Below are 15,704 nucleotides of genomic sequence, written 5' to 3' on the forward strand. Positions count from 1 at the left end.
AAAATGAAGAGGTAAAATAGATACCAGGAGTTATAAATATGAAATAGATTTGAGAAGGCATATAATTAGATAGGAAAGTGGTTTTAACATTTAACAATGAAAAAAATCAGTTCCCTAGTGGAACTCTCAATTACCCAGGAGAAAGGTTATATACATCAAGAGGTGGGAGTACTCCATTAACTGGCAGGTAAAGTTCTTAGAGAAGTTAACTCTAAAAGAGTTATTTAGCTATGAGAAGGAGAAAGACACCATGAGTGACAGGTGAGAGGATGGAAGAAAGACACCATGAGGCTCAGAATGCCATGGTGAGCTAACCCAAAGGGATTCAGCAAAGATGGCATGGGCCATAGATTTATAGGAGAAATTTAACCTTGGGGATTTGACATAACTTGGTTTTCTCATTGGAAACTGTAATGGGCTGAGGCTTGAGTTGATGCACTGAGGTCCCAAGCACATGAGGCTAAATAGTAATTGGACCATACTCTATTAATATATAAGCTTGGAGAAAGAATGGCCCCCGCCCACTCTTTGTGCAAGTCCTGATGTGTTTTATAAGAAATGACGATTTTGGTGGGTGGAGGCAGGGGAGTGGAAAAGGAAGGGGAAGGAGAGACTTTTGGGATTGCCTTGCCACGGTTTGCTCAGCTCACATCTCTCTCTGTTAGCTGGCTTCCTGTCGCAACTGTCCATATTGCTATCGCAACCTTTCTTGCCTATATTTGCTATTGCAATCTTTATTCACCTCTTCACTTCAATAAATATTGAAGATTTTTCCCTTAACCTGAATTCCTGACTCCGGCTGACTTTAAATACGTGGTCATTACAGGAAACAATAAAGTGTGGTTACCCAAGACCTCCACAGTGGTTTGAGCTGATCCTCATTAGTGCCTTTACCTGCTTGACTCAGGGAGTAATCTTACTAGTACTTCAGGCTTTCTCTGCCAACCTCCCTAGTGACCCAAGATCTCATCAGTTAGGATGGAGACAACTCAGAACTCAAAATGTAACCAAAAAAAAATTTTTTTTTAATCCTTCATAAATATGTGATTTAGTTAATGTTGGAATTCTCTTGTCTGGTGCACATCATAGCCCTTACATGCTTTTTCACCCTATGTGATTCTTTTTTGTATCCTTGCTGTCAGAATATCCTCAAACCACACTTGAAGACCTTTCTCTAGGCAGAGGTTCTTGATCTGGAATCTGTGAGTTTGTATTAAAAAACAAGTTTCCTACATAATTTTATGTATTTAGAAATGTGATCTTGAAAAGGTCTAGAGGCCTCATCAAACTGCCAAAGGATTCTATAATATTCAGAAGGAGAAGTCTTTTAACATGAGGATACATCTTGCCTTTTGGGTCATCAGAAGTTTTAGTTCTTTGGGCATTTTGATGTTTCACAAACCATAGATATGTATAATGTTTGAAAATTTGAGTCTCTTTTTGCTTTTGTTCACCTTTTTAGATTATTTCATAACTTTAAATTTCTAAACTTTTATCTATAAATTTTATTCAGCAGAATGGTTTGATTTCTTCCAACTCACACTCTTTTTTTTTTTTTTTCTTACATTGGATCTTACTTTATACCAGAAGTGAGTTTTTTTTGCAATAGAATTTTATTTTCCCAAATACATGTAAAGATAGTTTTCAACATTCATTTTTGTAAGATTTTGTGTCACAAATTTTTTCTCTCTCCTCCTCATTTCCTCTTCCCAAGACAGTAACCAATCTGATATAGGTTGAACTCGTGCAATCTTTTAAAACATATTTCTGTATTTGTCATGTTGTGCATAAAAAAATCAGAACCAAAGGAAAAATACCATGAGAAAGAAAAGGAAAAAAAAAAGAAAAGAAAGAAAAAAGCAAACAAATTTATGTGAAAATACTATGCTTCTTTTTGAATTCAGAATCCATACATAGCTCTCTCTTTCTCTCTGCCATATGGATAGCATTTTCCATCCCAAGTCTTTTGGATTGCCTTGGATCCTTGCATTGCTGAGAAGAACTAAGTCTATCATAGTTGATCATCACACAGTGTTTTTGTTACTGTGTACAGTGTTCTTCCAGTTCTACTCACTTCACTCAACATCAGTTAGTATAAATCTTTCCAAGATTGAGAAGTGAGTTTTTAAATTAATGGCTTGTCAGCCAGTTTGCCTCAGTTTCATATAAATGACTATATTTGCAAATGGCCTCATAGTATATTTTGTAAGAAAAATCCTGAAATCATTTTTGTGAAAATTCTGGCTAATCTATCCCACACTTAATTTAACTTTGTAGTCTTCTTATACCTTATGCCCATCTAATCCTCAGAATGTTCTGATCCAGTGACACTACCCTCCTTGGTTTATGTGAAAAGAGAAATTACCATGTCCTGATTCCGAGCATGTTTACTGTCTCTATCTTGTCCTTGAAATGATACTCCTCATCTTTATCTCGTGGCTTCCCTGACTTTAAGTACCAGCTAAAATCTCAGTTTTTGGAAGAATCCTTTCACATTCCCTGTGCTCTCTCATGTCTTTCTTTTGTGGATTATTTCCCATGTATTTTGTATATAACTGGTTTGTACTTTGCTGTTTGCATATTATCTCTCTCAGTTGACTCAGCCTTAGGAGAGAACAGACTGTCTTTTGTCTTGCTTTGTACTTTCTTTACTTAGTTTGGTGTCCAGCATTTACAGGTGCTTAACTAAAAATGACTATTGACTGACTGACCTTCAAATTTTCAGTGCCTCAGGAAACTAAGAAAATACATTCTACACTGTCGTTGAGAGTTTTCTTCTAGGGGTTCCTAAATTATTCAGATAAAAAAATTAGTTTTAAAACCTCCCCCCCCAAAGTGATTTTTTTCTTTTCTTTTTTTTTTTTACTGAGGCAATTGGGGTTAAGTGACTTGCCCAGTGTCACACAGCTAGGATGTGTTAAATATCTGAGGTCTGATTGGAACTCAGGTCCTCCTGAGGGCTGATGCTCTATCCACTGCCCCAATGTATGGTTTGTTATAACTTAAATCAGTGATTGCCTGTTTCTTAGCACTAGCATTGAAATGTTTTGAATTTTAAGTTTGTTAATTTTGGAGAAGTGAGGAAAGAATTGAACTCTCTAATCTTTTTTATTTTATCTCATAAATGGAACTTGGAACTAGGAAACGCCCTGGATAGAAACAAGGACTGTTAGATGCTAAATTACTCAAAAACAAAGCTCAGTTGTAGTAATGTTTGTTGTGTTGCATTGTTTTGAATTGGCAGATAAGAATCTTGCTTAACAGTGATGTGTATATTACACTACAAAGAAAATATTGTACAATGTTTATATTGCATTAATGTGCATTTATTCTAGCATTGTGAGTCAAGTCATTCTAATGTATGTTTTAAATTTACCTTTTTAATTTTAAAAATTGTTATTCTAAAACAGTCACTAGCCTCATTAGTTCCATGTAACTTGAAATTTTATTCTATTTAGTACACAACTAGTTCCAGATATTTATTTCTTTGATTCACCAGAAAAAACTTAGTTGACTATCTTGAGGGAATTGTGGTAAAAAGTATAAGGCTATAAATGTGTATTACTAGGCTTTTTAAATGACACAAGATAAACTTTGACAGCATCGTTTTTGATTCTGGAATACAGTCTTGAATTTGTTCTGTCATTGAAAACACTTTTTTACTGTTTTCATGACACATCTTTTTAAGATCTAAATTGGTCAATTATTTATGAAACCACATTTTAAAAAAATACGTGCTCACATTCTTCATTAGAAGAGGTTATATCACAAATTAGTAAGCATTATCAGAATTTTGATACTGAGTTTCCTAGCTCTCTTAATCGGACTTCCCCAGTAGAAGTGGGTTATTTTTTCTATGCAATCTTAGATAAAAAACTTAAGGGTATTGTTCAGAACATATTCCGCTTTCCTTTACTCATTCATTATGAATATAGCAATGAACCTTAATGTCTGTTTAGGCATTCTACGAATTCTAAATGCATCCAATTTTATGATTTCTCAGCATTTTCTAAAAGAATGGCATAAATGACTTAATCACTTGCTTTGCTGAAATCTAGGTAAATTAGACATTATTTTCCTGATGTACAAGTCTAATTATATGGCTAGGAATGATAAAAGTCTAGTATGACTTGTTCTTGATGAAGCTTTGCTTGCTGTTTGTGATCACCACTTCCTTTTTATAGTTGTTCATTAAACATTCTATTAATAATATGTTATATAATCTAGCCAGGAAACAAATTCAAGCTTACTTGCACTCTCCCTCATATTCCTGTATGCCCCACCCCAACTTGTTTTCTTTCCTGATTACTGACTGTAACCTAGTAATCACTAAGTTATTTTAACACATAAAAGATATGTATAGAAAATGAGGAGATTGGATAAGATAAATTTTTTTTGGATTGAAATATTATGACTTTGAGGGGATGATGGATGATAAGGGTGTGTTAGGACCCAGTTCCCTCACAGACACTAAATTGGTAAGATAATATGTAGAGGGCTAAGTGTACTTGAAACAAGAAATCTTACAACAAGGTGTTAACTCAATGGAATTGAGATAATGATTCTCTAGTTTACATGTATTTAGTACTTACTATAGTTCTACAAGTTGACATGTATTCTACAAGATTGATACTTATGATGGTGTACTTATAATAGAGAATATAAGAGCTAAGAGATCTGGGAGAGAAAAGAGACTAGGAGATAGAGAAGACAGAGGACTGGAGTTCAAGCTCTCAGTCTCAGACATTGACTCAAGGACAGACTCGAAGATAAAGACCTTTATGGTGGCTGTCTTGTCTCCTTCACTTCTCCATAAGATCACAAAGCTCTTTTATAGATAATACATGTTGACCAATACATATTATATATGTAAAGTATATGCATACATATCCATAGTTATTTTGTTGCACAAGAAGAATTGGACTTTGAAATAATGTAAAATTAAACTGAGAAGGAAATCAAAAATGCAAGCAGACAAAAAGAGAGGAATTGGAAATACTATATAGTGGTTTACACTCATTTCCCAGCTTTCTTTCGCTGGGTATAGCTGGTTTTATTCATTATTCAACAAATGGAACTGATTTGGTTCATCTCATTGTTGATAAGAGCCACGTCCATCAGAGTTGATCATCATATAATGATCTCCTGGTCCTGCTCATTTCATTCAGCATCAGTTCATGTAAGTCTCTCCAGGCCTTTATGAAATCCTCTTGCTGATCATTTCTTACAGAACAATAGTATTGCATAATATTCATTTACCACAATTTATTCAGCTATTCTCCAATTGATGGGCATCCATTCAGTTTCCAGTTTTTAGTCACTACAGCTGCTACAAACATTTTTGCACCTACAGGTCCCCTTCCCTTCTTTAAGATCTCTTTGGGATATAAGCCCAGTAGTAACACTGTTAGATCAAAGGATATGCAAAGTTTGATAACTTTTTTTTTGATGATGTAATTTTATTTTTAAAATTTTTAATAGCTTTTTACTTACAAGTTATATGCATGGGTAATTTTACAGCATTGACAATTGCTAAACCTTTTGTTCCAATTTTTCCCCTCCTTCCCCCCCACCTCCTCCCCTAGATGGCAGGATGACCAATACATGCTAAATATGTTAAAGTATAAATCAAATACGAAATAAGTATACATGTCCAAACCGTTATTTTGCTGTACAAAAAGAATCAGACTCAGAAATATTGTACAATTAGCCTGTGAATGAAATAAAAAATGCAGACAGGCAAAAATAGAGGGATTGGGAATTCAATGTAGTGGTTCATACTCATTTCCCAGAGTTCTTTTGCTGGCTGTAGCTGGTTCCTTTCATTACTGCTCCATTGGAATTGATTTGGTTCATCTCATTGCTGAAGATGGACAGATCCATCAGAATTGATCATCATATAGTATTGTTGTTGAAGTATATAATGATCTCCTAGCCCTGCTCATTTCACTCGGCATCAGTTCGTGTAAGTTTCTCCAGGCCTTTCTGAAATCATTCTATTGGTCATTTCTTACCGAAAAATAATATTCCATAATATTCATATACCACAATTTATTCAGCCATTTTCCAGTTGATGGGCATCTACTCAGTTTCCAGTTTCTGGCCACTACAAAGAGGGCTGCCACAAACATTCTTGCACATACAGGTCCCTTTCCCTTCTTTAAGATCTCTTTGGGATATAAGCCCAGTAGTAATACTGCTAGATCAAAGGGTATGCACAGTTTGATAACTTTTTGAGCATAGTTCCAAATTGCTCTCCAGAATGGTTGGATGTTATCACAATTCCACCAACAATGTATTAATGTCCCTGCTTTCCCACATCCCCTTCAACATTCCACATTATTTTCGCTTGTCATTCTAGCCAGTCTGATAGATGTATACTGGTATCTCAGAGCTGTCTTAATTTGCATTTCTTTGATTAATAACGACTTAGAGCATCTTTTTATATGGCTAGAAATAGTTTCAATTTTTTCATCTGAGAATTGTCTGTTCATATCCTTTGACCATTTATCAATTGGAGAATGGCTTGATTTTTTTATAAATTAGAGTCAATTCTCTATATATTTTGGAAATGAGGCCTTTATCAGAACTTTTGACTGTAAAAATGTTTTACCAGTTTATTGCTTCCCTTCTTATCTTGTCTGCATTAGTTTTGTTTGTACAAAAACTTTTCAATTTGATATGATCAAAATTTTCTATTTTGTGATCATTAATGATCTCTAGTTCTTATTTGGTCATAAATTCCTTCCTCTTCCACAGGTCTGAGAGGTAAACTATCCTGTGTTCCTCTAATTTATTTATAATCTCATTCTTTATGCCTAGATCATGAGCCCATTTTGACCTTATCTTGTTGTACAGTGTTAAATGTGGGTCGATGTCTAGTTTCTGCCATACTAGTTTCCAATTTTCCCAGCAATTTTTGTCAAATAATGTGTTCTTATCCCAAAAGCTGGGGTCTTTGGGTTTGTCAAACACTAGAGTATTAAGGTTATTGATTGTTTGGTCCTTTGAACCTAACCTATTCTACTGATCAACTAATCTATTTCTTAGCCAGTACCAAAAAGTTTTGGTAACTGCTGCTTTATAATATCATTTTAGATCTGGTACAGTGAGGCCACCTTCATTTGATTTTTTTTTTCATTAATTCCCTTGAAATTCTTGACCACACACTGTTCATCCCCCTCCCTAAATTCCCTCAGATATGTTTCCTTTGCCTCTTTGTGAGATGTAATTTCCCTCTTTTTATCTCCCCTTTTCCCTTTTTGTGACACTATCTCCTTTCCACTTCTACTTCCCTTTTTTATATTATATCAGTAAAATTAAATTATACATGCATTCTTTATGTATGTCCATAACAGAAATACAGTTCTCAAGAGTTGTTTTTACCTTTTTTTGCTTCTCTTGAGTCCTATAGTTGGAGGACAATTTTTTTGTTTAGCTCTGGTTTTTTCATTAGAAGCCAATGAAATTTACCTGTTTCATTAAATGTCCATCTTCTTCTGTGGAAGAAAATGCTCAGCTTAGCTGGGTAGTTTATTCTTGGCTGCATTCCAGATTATTCTGCTTTTCGGAATATCAGTTTCCAGGCCTTTTGATCCTTTAATGTGGAAGCAGCTAGATCCTGAGTGTTCCTTATTGTGTCTCCTTAGTATTTGAATGTTTTTTTTTTTTTTTTTTTTCTGGCTGCTTGTAATATTTTTTCTTTTGTCTGATAGTTCTGAAATTGGGCACAATAATCCTTGGAGTTTTTATTTTAGGGTCTTTTTCAGAAGGTGTTTGATGAATTCTTTCAATGCCTATTTAACCTTCTGATTCTATTACATCTGGGCAGTTCTCTTTGATGATTTCCTGTGAAATAGTGTTTAGGCTCTTTTTTTTTTTTTTCATCATAATTTTCAGGAAATCCAATAATCCTCAGATTATCTTTCCCAGATCTTATTTTACAGGTCTGTTCTTTTTCCAAATAGATATTTAACTTTTTTTTCTATTTTTTCATTTTTTTTTGTTTTGTTTTGTTTTGCTTGACTGATTCTTGATGTCTCAACGAATTATTCATTTGTATTTGTTCAGTTCTGATTTTTAATAAGTTATTTTCTTCATTGGCTTTTTTTACTAATTTTTGTATATGTCCAATTGAGTTTTTAATGAGTTGTTTTGCTCTATGGAATTTTTTTTCATTTCACTATTTTTTTTACTGAGTTACTTTCTTTTTCCAATTCACAAATTTCCTTCTGTTTCCCCAGGAGTTCTTTACCTTTTCCAATTCACATTTCAGGAAGTTTTCTTTTCCAACTTAGAATGAGCTTAGAATGATGCCTGTGTCTTCTCTGCCATCTTGGCTGCGCCAACCTGCTTTAGTCTTTAAGGATTGCTCAGCACCTATCACACTTGATTGTTGTCTTGGTGGAGCAGTAGGGATATGAGGTATTGCCCAGACTACTACTCTCCCACCCCTGGTATTGTCCTTGGCAACTTCTCCCTAATGAAGGCAGCTGTGTTCAGGACTGTCCATGATGCTGAGGCGGGCAGGTTATGGGGCAATTCCTGTAGGCCAATATCCTGATATATATATATATATATATATATATTCTTTGGTTCCCAAAATGTAGTACTAGAAGGGACATAGAACAACTGGCAAACTGAGAAGGAGAAGCAGCAGGAGTAGTAGCAGAAGTATTAGAGCCCTGGGTAGCTACCACAGCCTGGAAGGCTCCATGTTCTGGGTGGGGATGTGAGAAATGATTAGACTGTGGACTGGAAATACATTCCTTATGGGAAGAATTAATTTGGTATTAGTTGTTTTTGCAATTTGTGCCTTCTGGAATCAATTGGCAAGTTTTGAGGTATTGTTGGAATCCTTACAAACTGCTAACTAATTAGAGTTGATCTAATCTTACAAGAAGATGTTTTGGGCAGAACCTGAAACAAGGTACTAAGTAGAACTAATTAGTACAATGCTTGTGTTTGCACCTTTACTCATTGGAGTTCACAAGTATGCCAGCTTCACAAAGTAAACTTTGTACCTTTATGAGTTCACACCTCCCTTGAAACTCTTTGGGCCAGAGAGCACTATGGGAGAAAACCCATAATCCCTCTCTCTCGTATCCCACAATTCCTCCCTCTTGGATAAAAGAAAGAGACAGAGGCTCTCGGTCAGATTTCAGCGGAGTTACGCCAGAAACCTTCTCTCCGAGGCAAGGCAAGAGAGAATACATTTTCCTTTTGGCTGGCTGGTCGCAGAGGAGAGTTCAGCTGGACTCGAGAGGAGCGACTCTGGTGCAGAGAGCACTTTGACGGATTTCAGCGGAATTACGCCAGAAGCCCTCTTTCCGAGGCAAGGCAGAATATATTCCACTTGGCTGGCTGATGGCAGACGAAGAGTTTTCAGAGGATAAGGCTACGAGTGGAGAGTTCAGTGGACAACCAGATTCATCTTCATCTCACACCACTGTGGTAGGTGGCTGGGCTCCTGCACGCCCCCCACTGAGACCAAGGTGGTCTGAAAGACTCACCAGAAAGCTAGCCGAGCCCCAAGTGAAGGAGACAAGAGATTCATTCCATCTCTGTGTTGGTCGGAGGCTGAAGAAAGCAGAGGCAGAAGCTGAAGGACAGAACTTTTGGATTTGGAGACATCCGGAGGGCTCTAAGCTAAACCGGCTGTGTTTTGAGAAGAACAAGAACTCCAACATTTGAACTCATAACAAGGTATCATTGTATTTTTCTTCCTGACAGGTGGTAGACTCAAGATTTAAAATAAGGCATTTTCACATATGGGAAATGGAAGAATGAGGAACTTGTTTTAACTAGGCATATTTGTTTTCCATTGGGAATGTGAAAGTATAAAGAAAAGGGAGCATCAGCATAATATGTAAAGAAGAAAAAAGTCCTTGAAACATTTTTTTAAAATACGCAGAAGAGAACATAATGAAGACCGTAAAAAGAACCATAGACATAGAGGATGGCAGGGAAAGATTGGACTTAGTTTTTATTTCAAAAAGAAAAAAATTACATCTTTAGTCATTTGGATTTTCATTTATAATACTCCTGTTTTGCTGTGTATACAGAAACGCTCATCTTATTTGTTGTTTAAATTAAGAATAAGGGATATATAAAATTTAAGAACAAATGAATAATATAATTAGAAAAGAAAATGTTTTTAATATTGGTGACCCAATCACAATTTTTTTTCAGAAAGAACATTTATTATACTAGAACAAAGATGTTTATGTTATTTATTTACAGTCTTATTTCATGAGCATACAACTCATCATGGGTCCCAGAATAAAAATGAATCAGTTTGTTGACAAATACGTATTTTAATAAATAAAAACTTTGCCACTTCTGTATATCACTTCTATGATACTGGTGATCAATAAAACATAGGATAGACTAGTAAAAATAGATGAAACTGATAAATATTTTTGAATTTATTTGTGAAGTTGATATTCAAATTAATGTTTACTTAATAGGATACTTGTTAAATGAATCTTAAATATATAGACAAAATTGTTAATTTTCAAATTAAATTGTAACAAATAATATTTATATGTTGCATTGATTTAAATTTAATAAATAAATTTGTTTTCTTGTGGTTTTTATTTTTCAGTCCAGAAAATGGGCCTGTCATTGTAAGTCAGAAAATAGAAGCTGCACCTTCAAGAGAGCCAGTAAAGGTATAGTTGATTTAACAAACCTGTGAGGGGGTGGGAAGAAGAAGGCATTATACTTGTTATATTTTTATATTTTCTGAGTACTAGTTTTTTCAGATTCTAAAACATTTTAGGTTTTAAAAATAATAAAGTATCATTTTTGGTCTAAGATGTATTTTCTACATTTCTACAAAGCACAATGCTAGGGGGAAAAGGAGATTAAATTAAAAGTAACTTTTCAACTGTTTTTTTTCTGAAAAATAAGTAAGATAGTACTTTAAAACTTGTTTCTGTGAAGAATATATAAAGTAGCTCATATGCTTTTTAATTCACTGCAGTGCAAGAATATACAGGTGTATTCTCCAATTGATAAATGGTCAAAGGATATGAACAGACAATTCTCAGATGAAGAAATTGAAACTATTTATAGACATATGAAAATATGCTCCAAATCATTATTAATCAGAGAAATGCAAATTAAGACAACTCTGAGATACCACTACACACCTGTCAGATTGGCTAGAGTGACAGGAAAAGATAATGTGGAATGTTGGAGGGGAGGTGTGATACATTGTTGTTGTGATACATCAGGGACACTGATACATTGTTAGTGGAATTGTGAACACATCCAGCCATTCTGGAGAGCACTTTGGAACTATGCTCAAAAAGTTATCAAACTGTGCATACCCTTTGATCCAGCAGTGTTTCTACTGAACTTGTACCCCAAAGAGATACTAAAGAAGGGAAAGGGACCTGTATGTGCCAAAATGTTTGTGGCAGCCCTGTTTGTGGTGGCTAGAAACTGGAAAATGAATGGATGCCCATCAATTGGAGAATGGTTGAGTAAATTGTGGTATGTGAACGTTATGGAATATTATTGTTCTGTAAGGAATGACCAGCAGGATGAATACAGAGAGGACTGGCGAGACTTACATGAACTGATGCTAAGTGAAATGAGCAGAACCAGGAGATCATTATATACCTCAACAATGATACTGTTTGAGGATGTATTCTGATGGAAGTGGATCTTTTCGATAAAGAGAGCTAATTCAGTTTTAATTGATCAAAGATGGGCAGAAGCAGCTACACCCAGAGAAAGAACACTGGGAGATGAATATAAACTGCTTGCATTTTTGTTTTTCTTCCCAGATTATTTATAACTTCTGAATGCAATTCTCCCTCTGCAACAAGAAAACTGTTTGGTTCTGCACACGTATATTGTATCTAGGATATACTGTAACCTATTCAACATGTAAAGGATTGCTTCCCATCTGGGGGAGGGGGTGGAGGGAAGGAGGGGAAAAATCGGAACAGAAGTGAATGCAAGGGATAATGTTGTAAAAAATTACCCTGGCATGAGTTCTATCAATAAAAAGTTATTTAAAAAAAAGAATATACAGGTGTAACTAAGAATTTTTCATCTGAGACAAAACCATTAAAGCATCTCCTGTTTCTGGATGTGCACACGGCTATAGAAAGGATGGTCTGGTATAGGTGCTAACCAAAACAGAGGACAAAGTCTGAAAGTCAGGGTCTTCAAAGTTGTTCTGGGAAGTATAAAATATTTCTCTCTGGAAATAAAAGGCTGCTGGATTACTCTGAAAGTTAAGCATACTTCAGTGGACCTTATTCTTACCAAAGAGGGAATTTCTTAATATGGCACATGGAAGCTCTGACAGAAGACACCCGACTCCTTTGAGATAAGAGAATTATTTCTGCTGTCCAGAGGTCATTGTAGTTTCAGTTGATCTGGTGCTGCCCAGGTAGATGAGTATAACTTAATGTTTTGTAGATGGATGGAGAGGAAAGTTGCATGTCTTCTAAAGCAGTCTTTAGATTGCCAGAAGAAGAAAATCTACTTCCCTAGAAAATATTCTTCCTCTCCAGTTTTTAGTGCCAAGACAAAAACTGCATTTACCTTAGCCTTGTTGCATCATTAATGTACCTGACTTGGAATTTCCTTATAAAGAAGGTAATTTGTGACAAGGGATAGGTCTCCTAATTGTGAGGGTTGAGAAAGGGAGAAAAAGAGTTTTGGGAAGTGACAAGTGATATGCTTTAAAATAAATAAAATATTTTAATGTAGTTTTTAACATAAAAATATTTGGAAGATAAAGGATAAAATAATCAAGTGTAGTCTCTGAAAATTGTGTCATTAGATTCTGTGGTAAAGTGGAACAAAAGTGAAGAAAATTCAAAAGTTATGTTATGTAATAATGTCTTCACCAGAAGTATCAAATTCATGGGGGCAAAACTCCCCATCTCTCTAATGAGTCTAGAACCAGAATAAGAAATATTTGGGAAATAGTTAACAAAATAAATTTTAAAAATTAAACTTGGATATATTTTTTCTTAAGTCATTATTCTGGCAAATATATTTTCTGTTTTTGAGTTTTACAGCACTGTCTTAGGTCATCCTCTTGATTAATGAAATATTCCTAAGTTCACAATAAAACTCAAATTTAATTATTAAAAACAAATCTGAAAAAAGTGTAGTGACTTTTTAGTTTTGCAAATGAATAGTGATTATACTTAATTTGTGTTGCAATTGAAAATATTCTCTTTAGGGGACAGCTAGATGGTGAGTGGATAGTGAACCAGCCCTGAAGTCGGGAGAACCTGAGTTCAAATCTAGCCTCAGACATTTAACATTTCCTTTCTATGTGACCCTAGGCAAGTCACTTAATGTAATGTTCTTATTGGTTTTCTGGAGGTCTCTGGGGCAGTCTCCTTTTCAGTTAAAGTAATCACAAGAATAGTCAGGGATAAAGTCCAAATTCAGACCGGCCTTGGTCTCAGTGGGATAAGTGCAAGAGGCACTTCCCAAGGTGGTATGAGATGAGGTGATATGAGATGAAGTGAATGAATCTCTCTGAGTCTGAGGGCTTGTGTTTCAGCCGCCAGCCACCACAAAGGTGGACAATGGAGTGAATCTGTCTCTGCATCCCTGCTGGCTGTTATATATTCTATTATAAATTAGATCATCATAAGTATGAATCTTGTAGAACTATATTAAGTACTAAGTACATGTACTGAATTAGAGAACTATTAATCACCATGCTAAACTAGATAACCATTGCCTTATTAATTCCACTGAGTTAGCATCTTGTAAGAATCCTTGTTTTAAGAACAGAGTTCTGGCCCATAACAACTTAACCCCAATTGCTCCAGCAAAAAACAAAACCAAAAAAAGAAAAAGAAAACATTCTCTTTATAGCACGATTACCTGAAGATCTCTAATTAATGAAACTTTTCAAGATTTTTCTAGGTAGCAGTCTGTTTACAAAGCAAAAAAACTTGTCATCTAAAAATCAACCCAGCAATTTGAGATTATAGGAATTCCATAATTTAAAAGCTTTTTGGAACTCTGGAGCCACTTTACTTTATGTAAAACTAATATATAAAAATAACTAATAGTTCACTGGTAATATGTTCAAATCTCCTATTGGGCTTAATGGAAAAGGTTTGACTGTTTTGCTAGTAAGTCCCTAAATAAAATGTAAAATGTCTTAAAGTGGCTGAAGACAGAGTCTTTGACGAGCAGAATGTGAAAGTTGGAAAATTATTTTTAATATACTTATGGATACTATTATATCTTAATTATATAGTGGTTTTTCTGTGTTCCAAAGAACTTGGCTTCTGGAAGGAATCCTCTTTTCTGAAGAAGAAATACCTCTTAGCCTAGGTCATGGTGGTGTATAAGATCTTAAAATTAAATGTGGGGAGTCATGAAATTATGATTTACTATCAATAAGTGTTTGATTTGTATGTATTTTATATATCTATATATAAATTTCTGAGGTGAAAAATGATTGTGAGTGGAAAAAGTTTAAGAATCCCTGTTGTAAGGGAACAGATTCATTATTATGGAGGAAGGAACTTAAATTTTTAAGAAAAAGAAAGAGGGGGAAGAACAAGGAATGAGAGGAAAGAGGGAGAGAAGGAAGAAGGAAAGGAAGAAAGGGATAAAGGAAGATCGATTGAGCATTTAAAGCCCATAGGCTTAAAAAAAATAGAGCTTTGTCTTTTTTGGGATACCTCAGCTAAGGAGCTTAGCTGAAGCCAGGAACTGGAAGCAGGCTTCCCAGAAAACACGATATACCTTGCAGTTCACCACATGATAAGTGTGAATAGCATGATAACATAATTAAAAGACATCATAATTCTGTTCAGTGTGAGGCATGTGTTATCACTTCAACCCAGCGGTAGATTTTTCTTACATAAATTTCTAATTATTATATAGTCCCTATATCTTCCTATGAATAATTGTATTTGTGGGAGAGTATTCCCCAGGTTATGGAGTATAGCAAATGGTTTATTATTTCTCTAATTTCTATGCTATTTTGTAACTTCTTTAGCTTTGAGTTATTTGTGTCTTGAATCTTAGTTTTCTTAGGTGCTGATCCCAAGTACTACTTTTTTTTTTAAAAGAGCTGAATGCATTTTTTTTTGTTGTTGCTGCTAGTATATTCTTCTTACCCTATAACACCATCCTTAAAAATAAGGGAAAAAAAGGGGAAAAATACAATCTTGATATTTAAATTTAATATTTCTGTCTTTCATATTTGGAGGTCTTCTTTTACTTTTGGCCAAAAGCAAAATTTGTTGCTTTTTATTAAAATCATTCAATTTAGTTACTATACCTCTAAGAGTTTGAAGATTAGTTTGTTTTTGCTATTATTTCTGACAGGTATCTGTGAATTCTGTCAATCAAGGTTTTCTTTGTATTTAGAAGTTATGATAATTTTCCAATTACATGTAAAGATAGTTTTCAGCATTCACTTCAATAAGATTGATTTCCAGATTTTTTCCCCTTTTTTCTCTTTTTCCACCCACCTCCCTAAGAGGGTAGGCAATCAGATATGTTATACATGTACAATCAAAACATTTTCCCACATTTGTCATGTTGTGAAAGAAGAATCAGAACAAAAGGGAAAAACCATGAGAATGAAAAAGCAAAATGAAAATTGTATGGTTCTCTATGCATCCAGACTCCATAATTGTTTCTTGGGGTGTGGATAACATCTTCCATCATGAATCTTTTGTAATTGTATT

General features: G+C 34.7%; 1 protein-coding gene across 2 annotated transcripts in view; it reads left to right on the forward strand.

Moving 5' to 3' along the window:
* The window catches only part of CRYBG3 (crystallin beta-gamma domain containing 3), a 119,616-nt gene that overhangs the window by 12,168 nt on the left and 91,744 nt on the right, over positions 1 to 15,704 (forward strand). For both annotated transcript variants that reach the window (XM_051984387.1, XM_051984386.1), the window contains exon 2: positions 10,607 to 10,673. In XM_051984387.1, coding sequence (XP_051840347.1) covers positions 10,607 to 10,673 — 67 coding nt within the window. The remainder of the gene's footprint in view (positions 1 to 10,606; positions 10,674 to 15,704) is intronic.

The sequence above is a fragment of the Antechinus flavipes genome, chromosome 3, assembly GCF_016432865.1.
Source record: "Antechinus flavipes isolate AdamAnt ecotype Samford, QLD, Australia chromosome 3, AdamAnt_v2, whole genome shotgun sequence".
In the NCBI taxonomy this organism is placed as follows: Eukaryota; Metazoa; Chordata; class Mammalia; order Dasyuromorphia; family Dasyuridae; genus Antechinus; species Antechinus flavipes.